Source organism: Heliconius melpomene, chromosome 13, assembly GCF_056956725.1.
Source record: "Heliconius melpomene rosina isolate 202511_hmr_F chromosome 13, ASM5695672v1, whole genome shotgun sequence".
In the NCBI taxonomy this organism is placed as follows: Eukaryota; Metazoa; Arthropoda; class Insecta; order Lepidoptera; family Nymphalidae; genus Heliconius; species Heliconius melpomene.
Window position 1 is genome coordinate 18,073,598 of NC_140401.1, and position 17,079 is coordinate 18,090,676.

General features: G+C 34.3%; 1 protein-coding gene across 1 annotated transcript in view; it reads left to right on the forward strand.

Annotated features, from left to right (window-relative positions):
- The window catches only part of AstA (allatostatin A), a 40,853-nt gene extending 23,774 nt beyond the window's left edge, over window positions 1-17,079 (forward strand). The window contains exons 2-4 of the mRNA XM_085195967.1: window positions 14,624-14,845; window positions 15,131-15,258; window positions 16,049-17,079. Coding sequence (XP_085052093.1) covers window positions 14,625-14,845; window positions 15,131-15,258; window positions 16,049-16,350 — 651 coding nt within the window. The 5' untranslated portion in view covers window position 14,624 and the 3' untranslated portion in view covers window positions 16,351-17,079. The remainder of the gene's footprint in view (window positions 1-14,623; window positions 14,846-15,130; window positions 15,259-16,048) is intronic.

Consider the following 17,079-nt stretch of genomic DNA (forward strand, 5'->3'; position numbering starts at 1 on the left):
GTGGGAATCGAATACAACACAACTTTCGCGTTTCTAGTGAAACGCTGCGTCCTCTACGCCAGGACGCCCTCATGTATTTTGTACTAACATATTACATTCATTAGTAACATACTCAAGGGAAATCTGGCTAGGACACTCAAAACTTTAAAATGGTTTGTGGGTGTTAAAGATTTTAAGTTTGTCGAGACTTGTCTTAGGGCTCGCTTAAAATATTTTCTTATTAAATATAGGTGCCAAGAGAAGTGCTTACGTACGTATATATGTGTATGTCATGAGGTGTTATTTACCTTTGTGACACAGTGGGAAGTCTAGAGTCGATGATACTGGGTTAAATTAATGATTAAGGTTAAGGAATATTTCTTTTCAATTTGGTTCTAAGATAAATTTGCGCGCCAAGTTCCGCCACTCAACACGAAATACCTCAAGAATACGGCAGAAAGATGAAAACAGAATTTTCTTCAAAAGGAAAAACACATCATAACGCTAGCTTCCTGGGTTCCCTCTGTCTACTCTGCTGCGCGGGATACAGCTAGAACTAGAAAAAAAAATCGAAGGTTCTAATTTCACAAATTGCATGTAATTTTTATTCGAAGAAAAAACACTAAGATATTCTATTTTACTCATATATAAAGAAATTAAAACCCATAAGCCTAACCTATAAGCCTAAGCCGTATTCACATAACGAAACTTAATATCTCGGACACGTCGTGAGACATATTTGCATATTAATAGTTAGCTCCACTATGACTCGTTTGACACCTGACAAGTTTCAATACCGTCAATATTGATGTACGTACATATATGCATACATACGTCGATATATATTATTGAGTTCTTACTACGATTAGACTTTTTGTTGGTTTTACTTATGATATCTATAAGTTGAGCTCTCTTCTTACTTTTTTAATCGGTTCCCCACTGTCGTCCGCATTTAGCAGAGTAGATAGATGGAACCTTGTGTTTGCAGCCCAGCGTTAGTTAACACTGTCCCGTACTTCCTTACTATTTCCTTAGCTTCAGTCTGTATCCCTAGCAGGGTAGTCAGAGAATGGAGCGCCAAATGCTACAAATCCCCACCACCTGTGCAATACTGTGCCGCTGCACCAAGACGGCCCCAATTGTTGTTTATATTTTAATTCTTTTAACTTCTATATCCATTAATTTTATTTTGCCTATCCGAATAGACATATTATAAATCGTAGTGACCTATCACTAGATTCCTTCAACCGCTAGCCGCAGCCGGTAGAATCCCTATGAGCTTAAAGATAAAATGATGAGCTTACATCGTATACAAGTTAATAAGAGGTTCAACAAAGAGATGCGTGAGATCTTTTAAACAGATACGGCACGTCCTCGATTGTTTTCCGCCCAAAGCGGCATGTTGGTACGAGTACCTGTCCGTGCTAGCTTTCTAATTGGATGTACACGCTAATTGGTGGAACACCTGTTATTTCTATATAAAATGGGGAAACTTTTAAGGAAATACTTTGAAAGTTAAATTAAAAATTAAAAGTTAAATTTTAAGGTTGTAATTAGTTTTTTCCCATAAATTTTCAATTTTCTGTTTTTTTTCTTTATTTGTAAAAACTTATCATCCAGATGCTATTTTTGCAAGAATCTTTCGTGGTGAAGTTTCGACCTACGTACTCGTACATACAGGGTGAGTCATATTGAACTTTCCGATTTCAATAAGGTGTGTATTAAAAACAAAGCGACATGCAGTAAAAATTATTTTATTGTTTGAAAGCACATAACATGCAGTTTTAATTTAGTTGGTTTTAAAAATGATATCCTGTAAATGTCTACCTCCATTGACCACACACTGCTGAAGCCTTTCCCGGAAGTTGTCCATTACTCGTCGAGTCATATTCAGCGGAATAGCATTGATTTCTTCCGTGATTGCAGCCTTCAGTTCATCGATGGTTCGGGGACGATGCGTGTACACCTTTTCCTTCAGGTAACCCCAGAGAAAGAAATCGCAGGGGGTTAAATCAGGTGATCTCGGCGGCCACCCAACGTCACCTCGCAAAGAAATGAGATGACCGGGAAACATTTGTCGCAGGATTTCCATTGAACGCCTGGATGTATGGGCTGTAGCACCATCTTGTTGGAACCAGATGTTATCGTTGTCATGATTCTGCGTTAATTCTGGGAATGGCATCACGTCGACCAATAGCAAAATGTAAACGGAACGCACGCTGTGTTGTGATCACGGAGCCGCCATTTTTAATAAACTCTTCAACTACGAACGCACGATGTTGTCCCGACCAAGCCATTGCTCACACTAAAACTGCATGTCATGGCGCGTCTAATGACACCATCCCCACCCTTCTACTCCTTCCCTTCTTCGTGCAACGTCCTTCCAAAACCGGAAAGTTCAATATGACTCACCCTGTATTATCTAACTCTTAGTAAAGGTTACGTTCTTACCTTCACGCTGCATATCGCACGTAGCAATCCTGCTATTTACAGTTGTTTTAGTTTTATAATTTGTATTACAAAATGTTTTCTATGATAGTGTAATTTAATAATGCAGTTTTTACTAACAGATAGATAGAGAGTAATTTAATGGAAGGAGTTTATGTGTGATATATTAAAGTGATAATAATTATTATTAATTGTCTTGTTACCATAGCGAAGAAGTAATTCATTCCTCTAAGTCTGAATCGAACCTAAAAACGTCGTGTCCACACAAAAGCTGACCCACTGCGCCACGACTGCTTCTATTAACAAATATATTTATATAAAATATAATTTTAAGAAACGTGACAATTCCTCAGACGAACGGCTCTAACGCCCGAACTGACTTTACGTGATAGGACTATTAAGTGAAACACTTTTTTTATAGTTTACTAACATTGCTTAGAGAAAATATGAAATGTATTTTAAAAATTAATTTAATCTATAGTTTAGCGCTTCAAAATAAGATAAACGTAGAAACTTTCGCAATATTTTAAAGAATTTTGAATATATTATGTGGCCGTTGTGGCGCAATGAGACCGCACCTGACTGTAAAGGCGTCGTGGCTTCGACTACCAGCTGGAGAAATATTTATTATTTTCACTAATTCATTCACAATCTGCCCTCTTATATGCGAAATACTATATGAAAATTAAATATTTAAAAATTTAAGACACTAAATACGCGCTTTACACATTAATAAAAAAAGTTATATGAGCATTGATATGTTTGCTATTAGCCAGTCCATCTGCCATATTTAATTTCATCATTAGACCAGATTGATGGTACCATTCTTAATATAAAAATGTACTTTCAAATGTTATAATTTACTTTCAACATTTATGTCTGATTATTGTAAATTCGATTTCCACTGGGGGAATGAATTATTTTCATTTTTTTACTCTAGTCTGCATAAATGTAAACATCCGAATGGTTATCGAACCCACAACCCCCAAACTTACAATGAAACTTCTTCAAAAAATAAAATAACACCTAAACATATAGTTAATATAAGAATAATAAATCATTGGAATATATCAAAATATTGATAAAAACGTCCCGGCCTCATTATTCTTGAAGGGTAACAGACGTACGGCGTGATTACTAGGAACATTTGCATGGTGGCTGACTGACGATATAAAAAATATGTAACAATAGAATGGTAACGATTTCCTGTTTTGTTGTACTTTGACTTTATTTTCTACACATGTGTCATACATGTAATGTTGTCATATTTACTGACAATAATATAGAAAATCAAAATTTAAATGTACTTTACTTAATAAGGCCACAAGCACCTTTGAATCGTCAAGTTAAACAAAAAAATGTGTAATATCAGTCGTACAAAGAAGCTACTGCTGGCGTACAACGCAGTTTCTCTATTGCAGTGCAATGGCAACACTGCACTTTTATTTGAATTATTTTCCTTGGCCATATTGACTTTGAGCTACAGCCAACTGACATTCTTCTATTATTACCCCATAATATTATTTAGATATTCGAACAAAGACTGAGGGTCAAATGTCCATCTTACTTAAAAATGAATGTTATTTGTAAATAGATAATATATCGAAATGAAATTAATCAAAATTTATGCCAATTTTAATGATTTTAACCAAAGACACCTATCGCGGTCACTTTGGCCAGCACGTTTGAGAAAATAATTAATATTTCATAGTAATTGCTGTACCCTGCTCTGATATATGGAAAGGTCAACTGTGGAATATTTAGTCATGAATCACTGACTTTATAAAGTATCAACATCTAGTTTACTAATTTATTGATGTTTATTTTTGAGAATATCAATAAGGCTTGTTGGGCAGAGCCAGAAGGAACCAACCGAATGTGACACTAACTTCGTATACAAATTTTCGTGTAGAATGTTGAAGTTCTATGCACTTTCTCTTGTAGTCAAATCGAGAAAGTGGAAAATAATTTATTCCCCCGAGTGAGAATCAAACTACTGACGCGAGTGACGCATTTACAGGATAGTTTATACTACTACGGCCTCTAAATAAGTTCGATTCGTGTATATCTATTTTTTTTTTCGTTATTTAGCAGAGTAGGCATAGGGAACCTGGGAACCTACTGTTAAGAAACTGTTCTCATTAAGGGTTCCCCACTCTCCACTAAGTGCTCGGGGCATTGCATGTTGAACTTTGAACGAAAATTTAAATGTTTTAAACATTTCAATTTTCTTTCTATCAAGTGGGAATGGTATCCACAGCGTCCACTTTACTGTAGCACTGTTACTCCCCCGCCCCGCCGCGCCGTCACGACCTCGTATGCGTGTTTCTTTTATATAATATGTAAATGAAGCTCTGTAACGCGTAAACGTTGCACGCGTGCTCGCCAATAACAGTGTAAGTTAATGAATTGTAAATGTTACACAAACATATGTAAAACACGTGTCAATATTACATTTATTTTACATTTATTATGTAAGCGTAATACATTTGTTGTGTAATTGTAACTTGTTATTAACATTTAATTTTTTCACATTCGATTCCCACTCGGGGGCATGAACCATCTGCATTTCCTAGCTTTCGTAAAAAGCTTAAGCGCGGCGTTAAATTCCACGACTCAACACGCAACGTTTCTAAAATTAGGTGGCGCGTGGGGAATGTTGTCTTAACCATATGTCCTCTCTGCCTATCCTGTTATGGGATATTAGTTTTATTTCCTTATCCTTGCAAAATAAATTACAACGTTGAGTTCCGCGACTACACAATATATGAGATTCTATATACTATAGTGGGTCCTCTCTGTCTACTTTTATTATCATTCAACGACAACTGAATCGGGAATGAACCTAGAACCATCGCGAACACTTCAAGATTTTCAACAAGTCCTACGTTAGCATTAAATATTAACATTATAATTCAAAATGTTACCACAAAAGGAAACCATACAGTTACTGCAACACGATAGTCCTGTGGTTATATTTTCTTTTTGGCTTTTAACAGTAAATTCGTCGTAATTTTCCTTTTTCGAACGAATTAAAGAAAGGAAGTTGTTCATTATTCTAACATATTCACGACGGCCTCGTCATTTATGATGCCTTAAACATCAAATATTATATTGTTATAGTATATTTATATTACTATAACTTCAATAATAAACCTATTACCTCCCTTAAAGTTTTTATGGATAATGTCGTAGGTCCTAAAGTAGATATAATACAATTGTACACCATACATAAAAATCGGTGATATCGTGCCGATTTTTTTGACATAGGTAGGTAAGTAGGTATTATTTCACACTTCACACTGGGAGTATTGATAATATTGTTTTTTTAAACGTATAAGTATATATAAAAATATAAATATTTAAAACCAGCGAGATTCGAACCCGCGTCTCTTGGTTACCTACCATATCTACATACGTTTTTAAAGTATCTAAAAAAGTAGATATCAGCGGTCCTGCCCTATCTCACATCTTGATGCTCAACCGTAAAGCTTACGCCTCGTTTGATAAGAAAGCTCTACGGGGAAAAGTTACACAATAATTTCAATTTTACGAAGCTTTTCATTTCATTTTATCTTTTATCAGTAAGGTTATAGCATTCTTAAATAAAATAAAAATTAACGGAAAAGAATTTAGTACGTATTGGTGCTATGGGGCAGTATCTGTTTATCAACGCCACAATTACTTTTGAATGACATTTTTTTTGCATTTGGCAATGTAGATGTAGAGAGCGATCAAAAATTCCTTTAAACAGGAATCGAACCCAATCTTTGTATATATTATCAAGTATGAAGATCCCATAAGATATTTCTTTATGGCGACCACTTCACGTCGTTCTTACTTAGCAAGCTGTAAATCGCTCGTATGTAGGTTGGATCATAAAAATAACATAAGATACCTATTACCTCGAGCTTTATTTGAACCGAAAGTGCCGAAAACGACTTTCTAAGGCGATATGTTCTTACGATTGTATAACGAAAATATAAACAGCTTCACGAATTCTTCCAGCACGTGGTGTAGACAGAGTAATGTTGTAATGTCAAAACACTCCTTTCTTCACGCACTCTTCCATTTCCTTGAGTGGAAACCGAACCTACAACCCTTCGCATTGACACAATTAGCCTTGATTATTATAGCATTAGCTTCAATATTCAACATTCCTTATGAAGATCCACGTTGTGACGCCTAATAAACTATTATAAGAAAGCTAAATAAAATAAAAAAGATCATTTTAAACTTTTTCAGCTTTAAATGTTCTCAACTTGAATAAAAGTGCATCTCCACTGTCTAAGTGAAGTAACGTCGCATAGTTTACAATCTCAACAATATAAGTTGTTTGACACGGAACTTCAATAAAAAGCTGCCTCTCGTTTTTTTCTCAACTTTTATTGAGGGTAGCTTTCAGCATGTACTAACTTGAACTTTTTATAGAGGGCAGAAGCTATCCTGAATGTTTGCTGGCGGTTTTTTTTTTTGTAATAGTGTATATATTCTCAACTTTCTTTAAAATAATTCTGTTGTGGATGGTGAAATTAAGCGCCATTCTTTATTAAGCCACATAAGGCAACACAGGTATTTAATTTAATTAAAGTTAAACAAGTGTCGTTCAAAACTTTGATTTGAAACGGAGTATCCTAACACTAGGTTTCCAAATTCCCTCTGCCTACCCTGCTATATACTGGATGCAGCGTGAAGTAAAACAAAAAATAATAATATTTCACCAAGTGGAAATCAAATAGAGAACCATCGTTAAAGTACTCTACAGTCGATGTTGGGAGCAGAAATATAAACGAAAACCCACAGTTAGTATCCGAAAGGCGCCGATTCAAATCCGACTGACTTACTAACTTACTAACTACTTACAGAATTTCAATATAATAGATATTTGCTGAAAAAGGTCTTCAATATAAGTGGTTTACGAGGCGCGGGACATGCATATCCTACTGTACTTTATGCCGTGTTTACTGCAAATAGAAACTTAGCTTTATAGCCTTTAGGATTTAATATACAAGAACATACATACATGAATTGCCAGTCATGCTGTAAGGATAGAAGCGGGCGACTGTGAACGCGATAGATTGTGGGTTCGATTCCCATTCAAGGAAATAAAATATTTGATATTTTCATTTACGTAGCTAACAATGAAATACAGATCGATATTGTGGTTTACTATTGTGCTATTTCACTACAAATTAGTGATTTCTTGTTATCAGAGCGAAAAATTCTCAATTATTCATTCCCTCAAGTGGGAATCGTACCTACAACTGTAGTCACTACAACCAGACTCTGCGCTGCTGCGCCACTGCGGTAGTAATAAGTAATAAGACTATTTAATCTTGCATTCTCTCCAGTTTACTCCATTTTATCTTTAGTTGTCTACACACAAGCTTGCCTCTTTAACGTGGTAAATTAAAATTCACAGAGCTCCCTCACAAAGGCCACTTAGTAAGGGCCGGGAGCGGCGGCGGTGGCGTGTGGGAACTGGAAAATGCAGATTGTTGCGAACTAAAACCATACTGGTAGTTTACCGTTTTCTACTCACTGGTTACTGGTTTACCAGTGTATTTGTTGGTTAACTTTAATTTTTAGTATTGTAATGTTAAACTTAGAGATATCGATTAGCACTTAATTAACATTTTCCACAAATACTTTTTCTTCGCTTTCAAGTTTATTTTGTATAATATGCATATAGACTATAGGATAAGCAGAGAGAGTGTAGAGTTAAGACAGAAACAGCCATCGCTTTTTTAAAGCTGCTATACAATAGTACAAAAATATAAAATATTACATATTAATATTCGTTCGTTGTTTACTTTGCGTGTCATATGAACAATTAACTGTATTGGCCAAATCCCTAGGGCGGTATTTTTATTTGATATGAGTGTATTTAAAGAGAACTAAATATATAATAATAGCTATGTCTTTGTATTTACTTGTAAATTCACAGTTAAAAATCATACCATAGACCGGAAGTATCTAAATATTTCGAAATATAAATTTATTACGCGATTGTATTAAAATTATTTACATTTAAATAATAAAACATAGCTCGGCGTTGAGTTCCGCAATGCCTCAAAATTTGGGCGTGGTGAACGTCTTTTTTTATTATGCTAAATTGGAATCCTACTAGTCCTGATAGTCTTACATAGTTAAACTACTTCATGTATTTATACCTGGTTTACGTCACTATTTTAAAATTGCATATCAGTATGATGACCGCAATAGATAGCGCACCTAACAAGCGGAACTGCACTCCAAATAGGATATTGAACATTTTAAATATCCTGTAGATTACGTAGGTATACCATACTATCTAGCACGCTCCGACCTGACACGATAGGCGTGACGTTTTTTTAAATCTTCACGCTTTTCACTTCACGCCAAGGGTTATGGGTTCAATGTAAGCTTGGAAGAAACAAAATAGCGCAATTTTATTTCCCCGTTCTGACAAGAGCAAGATGAAGCAGGGCGTCGATTCCACCACTCAATACTCACCAGAAACCATAAGGAATGAAGGAAACGGAGTGTCTTAACACTGGTTTTCTCTGCCTGTCCTTTGATATAAAACTTTAGAATTTTTAAATAGCTACATTGAAATTGTACTATTTAGATAAAAATAATACTCTTTTGGTTCAGCTTGCAGGTCTGATTGCGGAATTACTTGAAAGCTTATCTGAGGCTGATGTTGACATTTTATAATAACTCTAACTAGTTTGGTTCATTGGATTTTTTGATTCAACCCAATAATTTTGTATTGGCAATCTGGACTTTAATATTTTATAGTTCTTAATTTTTTAGCTTAAATGTTTACGTATCCCGCATATAGCAGGGTAGACAGGGGGAACTTGTAAATACACTCCGTTCCCATTAAGGCACTATCGTTCCCATCCCATTCCCATGTGGTAAGTACTGGAACTCAACGCCGCACATTGCCTCGTTACCAGAGCGAAAAAATTAAAATACAAGGTATTTCATCGTGTGGGAATCGAACTCACAAACTGTCGCGCTTACAGCTTGCTTGTACCCTTGCGCTATTGTGCTGCTACCCCACGGCCTATTTGTGATCTAATAAAAAATATTTATAATTATTAAATTTGAAAAGAGATAACTTGAACATAAAATATTTTATTAAAATTACGATCACAATTAGTAAACACACAGTACCACAATATTCATTTATATAAATAAATGAATTTTGTGAAATAAAATTAAAGCTAAGAAAAATTCCAACAAGATTCTAAGTTGCTTTTAGCATAATCTTCTTAAGCCGCATCTAGTCTACTATTATTTAATTAAAATCTCAAAGAAAATATAAAAGCGAAGTTTGTAGCGGAAATTGCTAGATATAAAAACTGCTTCTGCCTCGATAAAAATTATTTTGATTTCAACCTGGAACCTTCCAGGTCAGATCAGATGCACTTACTTCATTTTACTACAAAATTACATAGTTTACGATAGCTGTGAGTTTTGAAATATTTATTTAAATGTATATTTCAATTTCTTCGCTCTCGTGTCGAAGCAAAGTGAGTTGTTGAGCTCCTCCACTCAACACGCAATGTCTCCAGAATTTGGCGGAAAATAGGAAACCCAAGTTGTCTTCTTCCCTTATATATTATGGGATTAGATCACCTGCCAACAACACCCACGCATTCTATTTCATATTATTTCTTATTAACTTTACCTCAACCTTCTGAGAATCGTAGACAACTAATCAATGAAAATAGTCATTCGAAGTAATAAAACCACAGGTTTATTATATTTTAGTTAACTAAAACTATCTTAATTGTTGTTAAGCTATAATTATTGCCAATCATTTATAATAACAGTTATTATTGACATATAAATATTGTTTTTAGGTTCACGCTGTCCTTGCATATAAAAGGATAGGCAGAAGGACATTTCGAAACATTACGAGGTGAAACTCAACTTTGTCTACCTGAGTAGAAAAATTTCATAATTGAAATTTAATTTAATAATCGGCTCTGTAAGGGTATGGGTTCGATTCCTACTCGAGGAAATGAAATATTTAATATTTTCATTTCCTCGCTCTGGTAACGAGGCAACCGGGACTCTGGTTCGACGGATATATCTTAATGAGAACACAGTGTCTTAAAACAAGGTTCCCAGGTTCCCTGTCAAAAAAATCACAGGGTACTTGACACAATCATTTTCTTGATTAAGTAGTGCTGAGCAAGTTCCAACAACCATTGTATAAACTATTTAATACACACTAATTGCTCTACGGAGGCGTTTTCTTTAACACAGATAGATATTGTTAGGAAATATATAGATATCAATTTAGCATTCGATTATTAATGTTTCGTTCCATCTTTAGAATATATTTTAAGGGCCAATTATCCATTGAACTTATAATAGAGAGACGTTATACGTACACTCGTACCTCTATCATCGCGTATACAATAGTGGAAACTTTAGTTCGGATAGAAAATATTTATCAATCTATTTTATTTATTTATTTTTAGGGTTCTATACCCTAAAAGAAAATTGATACCCTCAATTTGTGTAGTGGCAAATTTAAAATAAATATTTAATAGTAGTTATTTCCTCGCGGCTTCGCCCGCTAAGACTTTGATCGTCGATAAATATGGTTTTACTACAGTACGTTACAAATCTTTGATATTCTTCGGCTTACTCTAATGTTATATACATGTCTTTTAATCCTTTTAAATCACTTTGTATATCTATTAGTGAAAACCGCGTTAAAATCTGCAGCTTAGTTTGAACATCTACTACTCGTACGTTTGATCGGTGGGAAGAGACTTACACTTAATACCGCCGCGCCGTCTAATGTAGGGTTATGGATTCTAATAGATTTTACTTATAAGTCTCATATATATAATTATATATAAATAAATTAAAAGCGTCTGTCTGCATATTGTTCACTAAATATATTTAAATATATTCAATAAATATTTTATTAGGTTGCTATGGCAACAGAGTACTGTCTAGCTAGTAGCACTCCACAAATAACAAGGCATACAGTGTTAAAACACTCTGTTCCTCATACACCGCCAAATTTTTAAGCCATCGCGTGTTGATTTTCTTGTTACCAGAACGGAGAAATGAAAAAAAAGATAGATTCATTATTTCGAATGGGAATCGACCTCTAATATTATATTTAAGTAATCAAATTATATAAAGGGCAACATTAGATTACATTGTATTTAACCCTATGGAGCAGTAGATGTAAGCGTTACTGCATTGAAAGGGGCCCATGAGGGCCACACAAGTTAACTTTAGGTTCGCAGGTGCATTCTGCTTCCCCTGTTACGTGCAGATTTTGTCTAGTTATCTAGATTTATTCTACACTAACACAAGTCTGACCTCTTAAAGTATTAACACTGTACGTTCTATATAAATTGAAAATTCCAACATGGCATTTAAAAATAGTTTGTAGAGAACTATTTATTTTTAGATTTTCTAAACATTCAGAGGAAAGATTTAAAATGTCAACAGTAAGGGCGAGTTTTCCTCGCGTTTCCTCCTTATAAGTATACGAAATTTCTTTTTGAAACAGACACGATGTTCATTTAAAATTCTATCGTATGTGTTTTGTATGGGCGCGAGACGTTAAGAATTTTTCCCCTTTCATAGTGCTCAGTGGCACTTTCTGTGATGTTTTTACATTTTTACTTTATGTTTTCTTTCTTGTTTTGATTGGAAAATTTATTTTAAAGTCCATTTCGTATATGGATGTTAGTTTAAGGAAGTAACTTACGGCAGTGGGGCAGGATTTGGCTACAAATGCGGTGTTCGTGGGTTCGATTTCGACTCATGGAAATTAATTATATTCATTTTCCCGGTCTTACAAACAAACAACTGCAAATACAAACTGCAAGCTTCACTCGCACCTTTCCAAGGGATACTATGAATTCGAGAAGAAAGGAGGGAAAGGAGTGTGTAGTAGAGTACTCTCTGCCATTCTATTATGTGGGAAACACTTGGAGCTGTAAAACAGTATACAACAAAGTTTGTTACATTGTGTAGAGAATTCGTGGTCTAAAAGACAAAAATGTGTTCCTTACTTGAGAATACGTATAAAAATTTAAACCTATCGGGATTCGAACCTGCGCCTTGGAAACCGTCCAAGCACTAACAACTAAAAGATATACATCTAAAAAAATTAACGTACATGGACGTCTATGGCTTAGTGGTTAGAGTTTGGGCGATTTCCAGGAGGTACACGTCGAGTCCAACTACGTTAAGTTTTTACACATTTTTCAAAAAAAAATTACCATAGTTTTATGCAAGCTCATAATATAAATTAATATATTATATTAGTATATTCAAATGATAAGAATAGATTCAATTATAAGTTTAAACTTTAACAATTACTAGTGTATACCAATACACGGTGACACCCTCATGGATCAGATGGGACGTCCTTATCTGGTTAATTATATTGTTTGATTTGATTGTTATTGTTACGGGTTCAAATTCGAAATAAAGGGGTTTCATGAAATATTTATGATAGGAGTATGCAGAAAACATATGAAGTAACTTCTTACCTTATAAATAAGAAACGAAATGTACCTTCTTAGTAAGACACGTTCGTTTTAAATTATGTATATTGTAAAAGCAAAATGCAATTTGCAACAACATATTCTTGGTGTGTAGATTATTTTTCTGAATTTCTAAAGTGTCGTCGCTTAAGTTATATGGTGGTATTTTAAATATGGACTCTTTTTAAATTTACAATTGAGTTTTTGTTCTTATAAAACTAACTATAGGAAAAAAATTAAAAATAATGTAATTATTTATGAATTTTAGCTTCACACTGTATCCTGCACATAAATGAAGATTGGCGAATCTAGTGTAGGACACTCCGTTCCACACTTTATGCTCACTTTTCGAGAAATTTATTTAAAGTGGCGATAATCAACGCAGTTCTTTATTTTATTATCAAAGCAAGAAAATAAAAAGTCGTCATTTCCCAGATGAGTATCAAACTTACGTCCATCGCAGACACGATGACGATTTCAACCTATTTATCGACTCACATATTATTAAAAAAATATAGGTAAATCAATTAACACCAGCCTACCGTGACAAAGTTCAGGACTTTGATTGGAAATTTCAATTTGTCTATTCAATAACTTACTCAATTACCACACGGCGCGGCTGTCCCCCTTCCCCCCCCCCCTCCACGTCCCCCATTGTCCCCTTTACTTGGTTCAAACTTAAACTAATAATCAAAATAAATGTATTAATATAACCGTGAAAATGAATAGTGATATTAAATTTTGATCCGAAATTGATTTTATCAATATTTGGTTTGTAGAAATATACTAACATTTAGATACTACAGAATGGTTACTTTGTTAGATACCTGTTTTTGAGGCGACACTTGTTTATTATAGTCAATGGATTGAGATTTTAAATATATTTATGATTTTTAATATTTTAATTTACATAATTTTAAGAGGAATTTTCCGCGTGTATTGTATGGCGGTACTTAACCCCACAATTTGTTCTTTTACCAGAGTGGAGAAATGAAAATTAATTCCATCGAGAAGAAACTGAACCCTACGCGTTGACAAACGTCGTTTACGAGTGTCTTTACACACAGTTCCCTCTATCTACCCTGCTATACCCGGAATACTGCGGGAAGCTATTCCTATCAATTTTATTTTATTTACTGTAACCTAATATAACATGAATAAACAAATAAATCTCATATTGTACAAATAATCTTTGTAATATCGTCAGACATCATGGGGTCTTTATTAAATGCGATTAGACCCCCTATAGACTATCGTAAAGCAGTAATAATATGTGTGTAATGGGTCTCCAGAGGCTTATACCTACATATAGTATGTTGGGGCCTAATAGCTTAAATACAATATTTTGAAATTTAAGTTATTTCATTCGGTTGAAGCCGTCTGACTATAACAACGAAGGTAGCAGATTCGATTCTCATTCGAGAGTTTCGCTCTGGTAAACAAAGCACGGCGTGTATTTGTTTGCAACATTACTCAGAGGAATGAAAATATTAAATATTTCATTTCTCTGAGTGACCATCGAGCCCAAAACCTGTGGCGTTTACTACTGTAAGCACCACAGGTTGCACCACGCTGGAACGTAGGTCACGACTGGCTTCTACTATATATGTAGTTGTTAACAATTAGTAATTAACATTTACATACACACGTACTAACAGTTTCGATTATTACAGAATGATCTACACTTCTCTCATCGTCCTCTTGGTGGTAGGCGCTGTGGTGTGCACACCAGAAGTGCCACAGGACGATCAAATGCATCAGGACTCTATTCCAGATCATGCATCTACGATGGAGAAGAGATCTCCTCACTACGACTTTGGTTTAGGCAAACGAGCCTACAGCTATGTATCCGAGTACAAGAGGCTTCCAGTTTATAACTTTGGATTGGGGAAAAGGTTAATTCATAAATAATATAGATATTAGCAATTTCGACTGTTTATAATATATTAACCGAATAACATTTTTATAGCGATAACTAGCAACAGTGACTTTTAGACGTAAAATGAAAAATACGTCTCCTACTTCACCTTAACCTACCTACATGACAAATTTTAACTTTCTAAGATGTCTCTGTCTTTTCTGTCAATCAGTCAGTAACGCAAAAGTTTTATAATATACCTAAGATCCTATATTACCTATACTATACTACCTATATTCTTATTAATTTTTCTTCATTGTAGGTCTCGACCTTACTCTTTCGGCCTTGGCAAACGCTCAGTTGATGAAGATCAAAATGAAGAAGAATTCCCCAATGATGTCGATCAAGCTAGTTATGCTGAGGTCTTTGATCAGTACGATGATGCACCAGGTATTGCTTACTCACAAATATTTCCTTATAAATTATCTTTCAATTTTTCTTTTACTTTTAGTGTCTCTTTTTAGCTTCAAACTATGTCTCGCATATAGCAAGTTGGCAGAGGGAACATTGTGTAAAAATATTCCGTTCCCCGTTTTCCACCAAATTTTACAATTTCATATAAAATAACATTATATAAATACTAGAGACCCACGAGCGGCTTCGCCTGCTTGTTTTTATATTAAAGCCAAATTATGCAATTTTTTACATTAATTTATTGTGGCTATATATTATTCTAATGTATAAATAAGCTTTATTACTGTTTCATATAAATCTGTTAAGTAGTTTTAGCTTGAAAGTGGAATAAGCATCCATCCTCATAAACTTTCACCGCTATTGCCGCTATCGCAAAATGATATTCATAATTAAGAAAAATCAAAAGCATGAAGATATTTATTCGTTTCAATTAAAATTTTTTTGAATGAACAAAACCAAATCGAATTCATGAGATTGTAATGTCAAAAAAAATAATCAAAATATTTCAAGTAAACTATGTTAACGTGACTCGAAGTAGTTATTCTAATTGAAATAATTAAAAAAGATTCCGTTCTAATATTAATTGGTTGTCACTTTGATTGCCATTTTAATGCAAATTCAGCAGTTTCCAAGATCCGAATGACAAAAGATTTTTAAAATCCCTTTCACAGCAAGAATTAAAGGCCCCTTTTCTTTCTAAGAATATATTCTCGATTTATCATAATTTCCTTTGATGTTAGTACTTCTAATGTAGGTGTTCTTACAGGATACGAGAAGCGCGCTCGACCCTACAGCTTCGGTCTCGGGAAACGAATGAATGAAGACGAGAATAATGAGGAGAAACGCGCCAGAATGTATGATTTTGGCCTTGGGAAACGACCTCATCTGTACAACTTTGGTCTAGGCAAACGCGCAAGAAGCTATAATTTCGGTCTAGGCAAACGTTTGAGCAGCAAATTCAATTTCGGCCTAGGCAAGCGGGAGAGAGACCTCCACAGGTTCAGTTTCGGACTCGGCAAGAGATCGGAGATCCCATTCGACGATAACGACAACTACTTCGATGTTTAGGCTATTTATTGGTGTTAATGGAAACTTGTGTGGAATAGTTTTTAAAATAATTGTATTATATGTATTTTTAATAATAGTAAGTGTTTTGACATCGTTAGAGATTTCATTTGTTACTCAACTTAGTATAACTATGGACTAGTGTCGATATTATCCCTATATTCAGTTGTACATTTCATCGTGAAAGTTACAGCCATTTTTAACATTTAAAATACTTATAGTTGGCTATAAAATGAATAGTTGGTTCCACGTGAGTTTTCATGTTTCAGAGTTGAATTTAATTTTAATTAAGCTGAACTGGACATGACAGAACATAATACGTATTCGCTACAACGTACTCTGTGCGTATATCGTTTGTTTTGTAAATCATTGTTACTGTAGTATAGAGTGATACTTGAAATTATTAAATTATATATGTATAGGTCAATTTGCTTGAATATAATACACATACATACATAGATGTACCAAACCGAAAGTTGTCTTTTGATATTTTGAAGTTAATAATAAAAAAATGTGCCAAAAATACCCAGATTCTGAAAATATAAGTTTTTCCTTATTCCCTCCTTTTTTCAACTTTTACCTTCTTGTATGTACTTCGAGATTTCAGTATGTGTACATCAATGCGATATTTCCTAATAACTAAGTAAATATGTTTCGAAAATTTATTGACACATTTGTTTTGAATATAACCATTAAATATACATAATTATACAAGTAATAGAAATTGCATCA